Raw genomic sequence first — 12,056 nt, 5'->3', positions numbered from 1 at the left:
ATCCATCCATCCATCCATCCATCCATCCATCCATCCATCCCTCCATCCATCTCATCAACCGTCTTATCTATCCACCCACCCACTCATCCAACATTTACTGAGCACCCATTATTATGTGCCAGATACTTTGAGAGGTACAAGAATATAGAAAGGCAGTTACAGACTGCTGACAGCAGATCTGTATATAGCTGGTAATGATCCAGCATGTAAAATACTACAGAATAGTTTAGAAAAAGTACTATGGTTGGCACTTTGTTGAAATTGGAGGTGTAGAGCTTAGGGTAAAGTTAGAACCTAATGCGCAGATTCGCGATTTATCTGAGGAAGTTAGAGCGAATGGATCCCTAGCCTTGGACTTCTCTGTGGGAGAAGGGCTCATCTCAGAGTGAGTGGGGGACCTGGCAGGAAGTGCTCCCAGGCTCCAAACTGGTAGCATGCCATTAGCTGCAAGAGAAAGGAACCTCTAGCCGGGCACGGTGGCTCATGCCTGTAATTCTAGCACTTTGGGAGGCCGAGGTGGGTGGATCACCTGAGGTCAGGAGTTGGAGACCAGCCTGGCCAACATGGTGAAACCCCATCTCTATTAAAAATACAAAAATTAGTCAGGCATGGTGATGGGCATCTGTAATCCCACCTGCTCAGGAGGTTAAAGCAGGAGAATCACTTGAACCAGGGGGTGGATGTTGCAGTGAGCTGAGATTGTGCCACTTCACTCCAGCCTGGGTGAAAGAGCAAGACTTGGTCTCAAAAAAAAGAAAAAAAATGGAAAAGGACCTCTGTAATCAGACATTTTCAAGGTGTTATGAAGAGGAGAGTAAAGTGAATAAATGGATGGAAGATGCTACCCCGTGAGGTTCAGGACCGGAGACTTGGACTTCTCTTCTTCTGCCAGTTAATTTCTGTGTAGGAGGTCTCTATCAGTTTCCTTAATGAGAGCCTCACAAATACATGTTTTCCGTATTTAATTATAGTTTAACATAGAAAAAGACAAAAATCATTGGCAACATATTAATGTTATTAAAAATTTCTGAGTATTCCGACTTCACCTTTGTTTTAATGTTGAAAATGTTCAAATTTAGTTCAGCATCAACTGATTATTTCTTCGTTAAAAAATGTCTTTCATTTGGAAAATTGCAGACAGCAACTAGTAACGCCCTCTCTGGATATCACGTGGAAGACTTAGATGAGGGTAAGTGCCAAACGCTGTGTAACTTCTGGTAGCTGTGAATATGGGCTTTGCTTTTTTATTAATTATTGGGAGAAAATTTACTGAGTTGCGGTACTTATAAATGGTGATGTAGGAGAGAATATAAGATTTTAATTTTAAGAAGTAGGTGTAGATGAAAGCAATTTTCTCCCTGGTACTTTTTCATAGAATAATGGAGTAATGGAGGTAGGAGGTAACTTCAGAGGTCATCTTGTTTATTTCCTTGCCTCCATGTAGGACTAAATTTAAACATCATTCTTAACCATCTGTAGAGGGAAGATTTTTCTTCTTTCTCTGTCCTATGCTAGTACAGTTACCACTTTTTGGAAGTTTTGATCTGTAAGCTGAGTTGTTCCTGCCCTAATGAAACTCTGTGATCTCCTCTCCTCTCACCAGAGGAAAGGGAAAAGATGAACATTCATTGAGTGCCTGCTGAATGCTGTGTACTACGGGCAGTGTCTTTCACAAAACATGTACTGACTTCTTAGAGTCCTTCTTCATCTTTTTGACAGGTGATGAAACTGACATTAAGGTTTATGAGTTCCCCCAAAGTCACACAGCTAGTAAGAGATGAAGCACAGCTTTAAACTCAACCTGGCTGAATATCTTTCTTTTCCTTTTCTGGGGGGCATAATGACTTGTGAGGGAGTAAAAAATGACTGTAAGTTCCTTGAAACTTGTTGCTGCTCAACCTCTATAAAGCTCTAGTCTGTTTTCCCTCATAATCCTTATTTTCCCTGGCTTATTTAGAAACTCTTATCCAAACAACTCAAAGCTCATTGTATTCACAAGTAAATAAATAATTACGTTTCTAGCTCCTGTCTCAGAATTCAACTTTTTGAACTTTATGTCAATTATAAAAAAGGATTACATTCTACAGTGACATGTGGCAGACAAATCCTAAGGAACATGGATGATAATGTGATAATGTGGAACTTCTTCTCACTATGCAGTAGTGGAATTTGTTGTGTAAGCTTTCCTTCCAGGATACAATGATTTTTTTCATTCCTGAAGGAATTCCTGATAGACAAACATCCCATGCCTAGAAATGACCAATATGCCAGCCACCCGCCTTGTGCTGTTAGGGAAGAGATTGCATGGAAACCTGTCCACCAGTTGCTAGGACAGAGTCAGAGTCACCAGCTTGATTTAACTAACTGCTGGGAAACTGCCTCTTCAGTGATTCCTACGTTTTATGTAGCTGATTGGTAGATTACTTTTTTGGTAGAGGCAAGTATGTCATGTTCTTTTTTATATCATATGGGATGATGTGTGTGGAGGGATTGTAGTGTTTCTTATACATTAAAATATCAGAATTACTGGCTAGCCTCAAATGATAAGACTATATCCTAATTACTCCCTAGGGTCTTGTAATGGTTGGCATTTCCGCCCACCACCTAGGGGAATCACAAGCAGCGAGGAATATACTTTGTGTAAAAGGTAATGTGAATTTTTTTTTTAAACAATGACATGTTTTGTTGAAAGAACAAATAATTTTCCTTATCTAATGGAGTGAAATGGTTTATTTTCAATTTGAAACAGAAGCCATAAAGGTCATTATCATTAAATAATAAAAGTCAAAAGCATGTTGATGAGTCGTCTTCCTTTAATTCTAAAAAACAGTGATCTAAGTGCAGGTTGTTAAGACTGTTCAGTAGTCTTTTATTTTTATCTATTTATTTTTTTTTGAGATGGAGTCTCTCCCTGTCGCCCAGGCTGGAATGCAGTGGCACGATCTCGGCCCACTGCAACCTCCGCCTCCCGGGTTTAAGCGATTCTCCTTCCTCAGCCTCCTGAGTAGCTGGAATTACAGGCACGTGCCACCATACCTGGCTCATTTTTTTGTATGTTTAGTAGAGATGGGGTTTCACTGTGTTGGCTAGGCTGGTCTTAAACTCCTGATCTCGTGATCTGCCCGCTTTGGCCTCCCAAAGTGCTGGGATTACAGGCATGAGCCACTGTGCCCAGCTTCAGTAGTCTTTTATAATACCAGTTGTATTATTATGGCTGAACTTAATTTCTGTCCTTTTGTTTTTCTTTTCTTTCTTTCTTTTCTTTTTTTTTTTTTTTTGAGATAGCGTCTCACTCTGTTGCTCAGATGGGAATGCAGTGGCTCAATCACAGGTCACTGCCATCTCTGCCTCCCAGGCTCAAGTGATCCTTTCACCTCAGCCTCCCAAGTAGCTGAGACTACCCGTGTGTACCACCAAGCCTGACTGATTTTTGTATGTTTTTGTAGAGACGGGGTTTCTCCATGTTGCTCAGGCTGGTTTTGAACTCCTGAGCTCAAGCGATTCTCCTGCCTTGGCCTCCCAAAATGCTGGAATTACAGATGTGAGCCACCACACCTGACCATGGCCATTTGTTAATGTGAAATTTACTTAGGTTGTGGTGATCGAAGTTGACAATACTTTATGTAAAAAGTAAAATAATGTTAAATTGTTTTAACCTTTCTGAAAAATATTATCTTCATGTAATTCTTATGTAGAATTTATGAATAATTCATATTGAAGGGCTAACCTTTCAAAATTTAATAATTTACTAATGTGGAAGGAATGATTAAAGTTACATTTAAAATGATAAACTCTTTGGTTCTTTTTGTAAGAACTTGTAACTAGTGGGATTTTTAGATATAAATTCTCAGTACCTCTTTAGATCGCTTTTGGTAGTGAAGGAAATTTGCTACATGGTTTTGATTATTGAAAGTCAGAAAACTAATGAGTAAGTATTGAAAATCCTAGTGGTGTTATGTTGTAGAAGAGATAGAACACAGTCCTATGAAGAGGAAATATGAGAAGATTTGAAGTACAGATAAGAATATAACACTTTCACTTTTTAGGGAAATAATTTAAAGCCAAGCAATAGAAAGACAAAGATTTGGTCCATTAAGACATACTGAAAAGAAACATAAAATGATTTGAAATGTGTCTTCAGAAGTGTAACAGAATTTAATAAATAGTATAATTTTAAGTTCAAGTACTTTGTTGTACCATCAGGAAAAGTTTTAAATATACTCATTTTTTCAAATAACGGTGAACCATTTGAAAATTTATATTGTGCTATGGTTCATTTTTTTATTTCTTACTGTCCATATTTTTTCCAATTGAAAAATGGTCTGTAATATAACATCTATCTTTTGCTATTTATAGTTTTATATTTACATTTAATTACATTTATTTTTATTTATTTATTTTTGAGATGGAGTTTTGCTCTTGTTACCCAGGCTGGAGTGGAATGGCATGATCTCGGCTCACTGCAACCTCCACCTCCCGGGTTCAAGCGATTCTCCTGCCTCAGCCTCCCAAGTAGCTGGGATTACAGGCATGTGCCACCACCCCAGCTAATTTTGTAGTAGAGATGGGGTTTCTCCATGTTGGTCAGGCTGGTCTTGAACTCCTGACCTCAGGTGATCTGCCCGCCTCGGCCTCCCAAAGTGCTGGGATTACAGGCATGAGCCACTGCGCCCAACCATTTAATTATATTACTAGTTTAATTTTCATTTTTTCTCAGATCTTTTATCAGTGTTTTTATTATTTTTATTTAAAAACTGGCTTTGCCTATAATTTTGTAGGGTATTTAAAACTTTTTTAAAAAGTTAGTGATCAGGGCTGGGCATGGTGACTCATGCCTGTAATCCCAGCACTTTGTTTGGGAGGCCAAGGCGGGTGCATCACTTGAGAGGTCAGGAGTTTGAGACCAGCGTGGCCAACATGGTGCAACCCCATCTCTACTAAAAATACAAAAACTAGCCAGGCATTGTGGTGACGGGCACCTGTAATCCCAGCTACTCTGAAGGCTGAGGCGGGAGCATCCCTTGAACCTAGGAGGCAGAGGTTGCGGTGAGCCAAGATTGTGTCACTGCACTCCAGCCTGGGCAACAGAGCAAGGCTCTGTTTCAAAAAAAAAGAAAACTATCAAGGTATTTTATTTTTATCTGTTTTTGATCACTGAATTGTCAGTTGAATTTTCTGAGTTGTAAACGTTGAGAAATCATTGACTCTGTTTCCTTTAAAATGAACATTTATAATTTATTCTCTTGAATTTAACATGACTGTTGAATAAATTTGTGATTCTGTAATATAAAACTTTTATTCTAAATTTATTTAAAACTTCAAGCAAATTATATTTTCAGTGAAATATAGGTAATAGTAATGTAGAAAAGAGTAAAATCACTATGTTTAAAGGTGAAAAGTGAAAGCCTTAAAATGGTAATTAATCATATGTTAACTTTTTTCAGAATGAATTTCCCATATGTAGAAAAATTTTTTAAGGTCCTTATCATTTTGGGAAGTAGGGCATACCTGTGTGTGAGCAGCAAATCCACTTGATGTCAGTGTTGCTTTAAAAAAATCCTACTCTGGCTGGGCATGGTGGCTCACACCTATTATCCCAGCACTTTGGGAGGCTGAGGTGGGTGGATCAAGAAATCAGGAGTTCAAGACCAGCCTGACCAAGATGATGAAACCCCGTCTCTACTAAAAATACAAAAACTAGCCAGGCGTGGTGGCAGGTGCCTGTAATCCCAGCTCCTTGGGAGGCTGAGGCAGAGAATTGCTTGAACCTGGGAGGCAGAGGTTGCATTGAGTTGAGATTATGCCATTGCACTCCAGCCTGGGTGACAGAGCGAGACTCTGTCTCAAAAAAACCCCCCAAAAAAAACGAAAACAAAAACAAAACCCAGTTATTCTAAGAGGAATTGTCTAATAGAGTCCTTATATGACCAAAGAAGCTACTTTTCAGTGCCTCTTTTGGAGGGCCAACGTGAATACCTATGCCTTAGGATCCCCTAATTCCAGAGAAAGTCAGTGAATAATATGGGGAGTTGATGTTTTGATTAACTGTTGTAAATGTTCTCTAAACCTCTTCTCCCTCCTTTATATAAGACAGTATGATAAATGTGGCCTTTCAGCACATGAAGTTTTGTTTTTCTTATTGAAGAATCAGAGGGCAAATGCTGGGACTTTATTTTTAAATGGTTCAACAAAGTATATGATAAAACAGTCTTTCCTATTCTACTTAGATTTTTAGAGCAAGGAATATGTAGGTATGGTGCCCAGTGTACTTCAGCACATTCCCAGGAAGAACTAGCAGAATGGCAGAAAAGATATGCTTCACGGCTGATAAAATTGAAACAGCAAAATGAGAATAAACAGCTCTCAGGCAGTTACATGGAAACGTTGATAGAAAAGTGGATGAATTCATTGTCTCCTGAGAAAGTGGTGAGGAAAATAAGCTACATTATTTTTTGTTTGTCTTAAACAGTGAACTTGAGTCTTGACTTTGTTATGTGCTCTATTTTGGTTTATTTCCTTATCTTCTTTGCAAAGAACTTGATTCTGATAGAATGATGTTTTTAGTAGCTGTAGTAGACCCATTTGTTAAAATGAAGAGCAGAACTAAGCCGTTTGTTTGAAGATTTGCCTGTACCGTATTCATTACCTTCTTTCAGGCAGTTTTTGAGTGCCATTTTGTGGTGGTGATTAATTTTCTTCCCTCTCTTATTTTAGCTTTACTATATTTTGTTCTTATCAAAATTACTGAAAATGAAGGTATAAAATACTTTACTCTGTAAACAGTTCCATCATCATCTTAACTGTTAACATTTATTTTCCATGCAAAAGATTTTGTTTGTGCCCTTAGCAATAAAAACATAACGTAAATTGCTTTCTGTTTTCAGCTTAGTGAATGTATAGAAGGAGTAAAGGTAGAGCACAATCCTGACCTGTCAGTTACTGTCAGCACTAAAAAATCCCACCAGACATGGACCTTTGCTCTCACCTGTAAGGTATGAATTTTGTGCTAGTTAAAGCATGTAAGTTGTGTTTAGTTTTTTCAACTCTTTTGTGACCTTTGAATCTCTGTGTTAAAAGAATATTGAAAATATTTTAATCTAAACATATTATATATAGGTTCTAAAGTGTATTTCTGTATTTTGATTATTAAAAGTACAATTTAAAAAATACTTTTAGATGAAATCTTTGTAGATATTTAGGATGCTATCATATTTATTTGGTAAAGAGATCTTTGACATATTGTCTTCTAAACTTGGGACATAGGGTGGGGTTCATGGCTTATAATTAACTACTTAAAAATTGTTTAATATAGCAGTTCTAAGATTTTTAAACCATAACAACTTGTTTTTATATTTGGTATGATGAAGTCACACATTCTGTGATAATAGGTTTTTAATATGGGGCATTTTCTGCAGTGCTTCCCATCTTAAATTATAGTAGTCAAAGTTTAAGACTGAAGCAAAATAAACAGTTTCTATGAGTATGCTCAGTGGAATAGTTTTTGTCTTTTTCGTGGCATTTCTTCCGCTGTACTTTCTGTATCTGGAGATGAAAAATCTAAGAACAGTTAGTTTCAGCCTTGAACCCAATCCAGTGCTTTCAGAGGTAACTGCCCTCTTACGAAGGCTTCCTACTTGAGGCTACATGAAACTTTTGTAGGCAAAGAGTATGGAAAGTTGAAGGTTGATGGTTATATAGGGTGATAGCTTTTGCCACAATGAAGAATGAACATGTCATAGAAAGAGAAGGGAGGCTAACGATATAGCATAAATATATAATTTTAACAACTGATTTTTCAAAAACCCTTCTGATTTTTATCTTAAAAGGCTTGTAAGCACAATTTGTGTTTTAACATAGTATCGTAGAAGCTTGGGGAAGTAAAAGTCCCTTATGGAGATATTTTCATTGAAGAGCCCAATTACAATTGGATTTTTCACACCCTTGTACTCAATGAATTATTTTAACTTCCTTGTAGCCTGCAAGAATGCTGTATCGTGTAGCATTGCTTTATGATGCTCATCGTCCTCATTTTAGTATCATTGCAATATCTGCCGGAGATAGTACTACCCAGGTATCACAAGAAGTCCCAGAAAACTGTCAAGAATGGATAGGAGGAAAGATGGCCCAAAATGGATTAGATCATTACGTGTATAAAGTCGGGATAGCATTTAACACAGAAATATTTGGAACTTTTCGCCAAACCATAGTTTTCGACTTTGGATTGGAACCAGTACTCATGCAAAGAGTAATGATTGATGCAGCTTCTACAGAAGGTAATATTTAGACTTTTTTCCCCTGATACAATGTATTAAAAAGCACCATTTAAAGATATGTATTGGCCCCTGAATATATTCCATGGATAGGAAGAGAATAATAATAATGAAAAAAATCGCAGATTAATTGACTTATTTACTGTGTAATGGGCTTATAATGGTTCACACTGTGCCCTGATTTCTTCATAGAGCCACCAGGCAAAGCTTGAGCTTTGGGGTTCCCCCAACTTGTTTGAGTAGATGATCAGGCCTGTTTTGGTCTACCAATTTCATTTCACAGTAGGATGGTTTTAGCACAGTAATATCTTTCAATATTAGTTTGGGTAGAATATCATTTTAATGGTAATTGTGTATATACCTACAATGTTTATTTTCATGTCCTATTGACTAGTTAACTTTGCTGATGTTAGTACATTATTTCTGAATGAAAAGTCTTGAATATAATAAGCCTTCATAAATCATTTTGTGCATCCACTAGTGTTAAGGAGGCCAAGGTGCCTTTAATCAAATGTGCTCTTTGTTTTTGGAAAGAGGTCCCTGGTTTCAACATGTAAGTGTGATATAAGAAATTACTTTGTACATTATCAATTTATTGCCTACACCTAAATTTTATGCCAAGATCCAACAGGACAAAGAAAGGGCATGTTAGCCTACATTTCCTTTGCTCTTAGTTGGATATATAGGTGTTCTATTCTGTTTAACAAAAACTAAGTATTTATTTAACAAACACTTCAAAAAGCAGAACTGTATGAAACTTGTCTTTGTATTGACTATAACTAACCATATTGTGGAGGACGTTTTTTACTATGTACCATAATGTGCCATTCATGAGAACCTATAAGAAGTTGTTTTTCTTATGAGCAAATGCTAGACTTTTATTTTTTTGCAAATAGTGAAAAGGTGAAATTGGTCTGTCTTCCTCTGTACTTTAGCTGCTAGTAAGGTTGAAACAATGATAGTGCCCAAATTTAACAATTGTTCGGTGACATCTTCTTCTGTGTGTACTGATACTACCCAGACTTCACTTTACCCTTATTTCCCATTGACTTGGATCCCTTTTACTTGTTTTTATTCTGTAGTGTGTATTTTTGTCATCTTTTCAGTACTCTTTGGAATCAGAATAAATTAATTTCCATAGCTAAATAGATATGGTAGTTGATAAAATAAAAATAAAGTATTTGGCTTATATATATTAGCATAGTATTTGGCAAATTCTTTCTGCAGAGGGCCAGACAGTTAATATTGTAGGTGTTGCAGGGCAGGTGATCTCTGTTGCAACTACTGAGCTCTGCATTGTAATGAGAAAGCAGCCATAGACAATGCAGAAGCAAATGGGTGTGAGTGACTGTGTTCCAATAAAACTTTATTTTCAAAAACAATGGCTGCATTTGACTTTTGTGTTGTAGTTTGCCTACCCTATACTAGTAAGTTGCTTTTAGAGACCAGACCTTGAGAACCACTAGGCAGCATCCTTTTTAAATCATAAAGAGATTTAAGTCATAAAGAGGAGACCAACATACATTTCCTACTCTCAAATATAACTGTAAAGGATGTTCTTGGCTTACATGTGGGTTGTATTTTAGAAGTTTGCTTGTAGATTAGTGGCTTATAGCTCAGACTCCTTTACCCATAGAAATGTTTATAAGTGTTGTCAAGAATTCTTATTAGTTAATAAAATATTTAATTAATAATGTAAAATGTTAAATGTCTGCAGTAAAATGTGAAAGAACGATACTATTAAAACAGATGATAATTAGAGAAGGTGTTGATGAAGAACAACTCGGGGTACTTTCATAGGCTTGAGAAGAGTAAAAGTACTTTGACTACTTCTGCCTCAGATATGTGTTATTTTTCTAGTTGGAGAAGAAGAGCAGTGGACAAAATTCAGAGTCAAATAGAATAGGATTTGAATCCTGATTTTCAGCTTATTACGTATGTGAGCCTGGGCAGAGTACTCAGCTTCTCTGGGCTTCATGGGGAAACGTCTGTAAAATGGGGCTAGTAATATCTGTCACAGGTTATTGTGAGAACCCGAAGCCTCGTACAACATCTGGCTCATAATAGACATTTAGTTAATAGTAGCTATTATGTTTATAATTAGCCTTGATTAGGATAATTTCTGGCTTATACACGAAAGGAAGAAAGGAGGAAAAGAGAAGAGTTGGGTTTTTTTTGTTTCTTTATTTTGTTTTTGTTTTTTAGAATGAGGACTCGGACTAGGGTGCAAGTAGAGGACTTAAAGAGCAGAGATGAAGACCCGAGTCCTTGAGGCCACAGTGCCTGCAGATCTTGGCAACAGAACACAATGTAGGAGTTGAAAGTGTAGTTTTCCAAGATGACCGATGTTTTGAGCCTGGTAGCGGGAAGAAACAGAGAGTTTCCTTTCTGATGTTTCTAATATATCAGTTTGAAAATGTTTTAAGTTTTACATTTCATTCAGAGGTAGAGGGGATTTATACAGACAAGGATATCCTCCTCTTTTTTTTTATAGTACCGTATCCCTTTTTTAGTGACTTCTTTGTAGTTTGCCTTTTTTCCTTTAAGTAAGATTTTACTTTTAAATCTTGTGATAGAAAATAATTGAAAAAACTTAAGCATTTTCTTGAACTAATTTGGAAACATTAACATGATTTCACATAGTGAAATTTGTTTAAAGACAAAGGAAAAATAACGAACATTATGAAATCTACAAAATGCATTTTCTTATGTAAGATTTTGAAAGTTGGGGAAAGGAAAACTTAGATCTAGGTTTTAGTCAAGCTAGATGACATTGGGCTAACTTTTTTTAGTCATCAGCATAATGACTTATGCTAATTTTTAGCTCTTTGATAACTTCCCTACCCTTAAAATTGATGTCATTGAGTATCTTACCATTTTGTTAATTCTTAAAATTTTTATTACGTGACTACATTGGTTTCAGTGTGATTATGTGGAGAGTCCTAACAGAATTGTGAAGAAGTGAAAGCAGAATATAAGTAGTGTAATATTTATTTCTTGCTTTTATCTTAGTACTATTACAGTTAGTGTTTTGATTAGCACGGGAGAGTCTTTGTCAGCAGAAAATATGTTTACGGGCAAACAATTTGTTTATGTGAAATTACAATTTTATAAAATGTTCTGAGACAATAAAAATGTAAAATGGCAGTGTCCTATTTTGTATCTTTTCCTGAAATACTTGTGTGGACAACATTCAGAGACATTGAGAGCAAGATAACTACTTTGTTAAATTGGTGACAATCTGACAGCCTGGCTAATTTGATCTTCAGCCTCAGCCAGTTCATCAATGGATCTTCCTTGGCCTGAAATTAGGAGAAAAGTGTCATTCCAGGTATAAGTTGGCCAAATGCAATTGGGAATTGAATTAGGTCTGGGATCTGTCATATTTCCAAACAGTTTTCAAAATATTATAAATTATAATATAATTTGGTTTTTGCATACACAAGAAAACATAGTGATTCCATGAAACGAATTGGATTAGGAAATATCTCTATTTATTTATTTATTTATTTATTTACTTACTTAGAGACAGAGTCTTGCTCTGTTGCCCAGGCTGGAGTGCAGTGGTGCGATTATAGCTCACTGCAGCCTTAAACTCCTAGGCTCAAGTGATCTTCCCACCTCAGCCTCCTAAGTAGTTGAGACTATGGATGCACACCATCATGCCTGGCTAATTAAAAAAAATTTTTTTTTTGTAGAGACAGGTTCTTGCTGTGTTGCTCAGGCTGGTCTTGAAGTCCTGGGCTCAAGTGATCCTTCTACCTCAGCCTCCCAGAGTGCTGAGAT

At 36.6% G+C, this 12,056-nt stretch overlaps 1 protein-coding gene across 2 annotated transcripts in view; it reads left to right on the top strand.

The window, feature by feature from the left end:
- The window catches only part of HELZ (helicase with zinc finger), a 196,342-nt gene that overhangs the window by 55,991 nt on the left and 128,295 nt on the right, over positions 1-12,056 (top strand). For both annotated transcript variants that reach the window (XM_011999166.1, XM_011999165.1), the window contains exons 7-11: positions 1,138-1,189; positions 2,572-2,647; positions 6,228-6,426; positions 6,885-6,992; positions 7,976-8,273. In XM_011999166.1, coding sequence (XP_011854556.1) covers positions 1,138-1,189; positions 2,572-2,647; positions 6,228-6,426; positions 6,885-6,992; positions 7,976-8,273 — 733 coding nt within the window. The remainder of the gene's footprint in view (positions 1-1,137; positions 1,190-2,571; positions 2,648-6,227; positions 6,427-6,884; positions 6,993-7,975; positions 8,274-12,056) is intronic.

Source organism: Mandrillus leucophaeus, unplaced genomic scaffold (genome assembly GCF_000951045.1).
Source record: "Mandrillus leucophaeus isolate KB7577 unplaced genomic scaffold, Mleu.le_1.0 Scaffold585, whole genome shotgun sequence".
In the NCBI taxonomy this organism is placed as follows: Eukaryota; Metazoa; Chordata; class Mammalia; order Primates; family Cercopithecidae; genus Mandrillus; species Mandrillus leucophaeus.
Note: the sequence above shows the minus strand (reverse complement) of the source record. Positions and strands in the feature narration are given on the sequence as shown.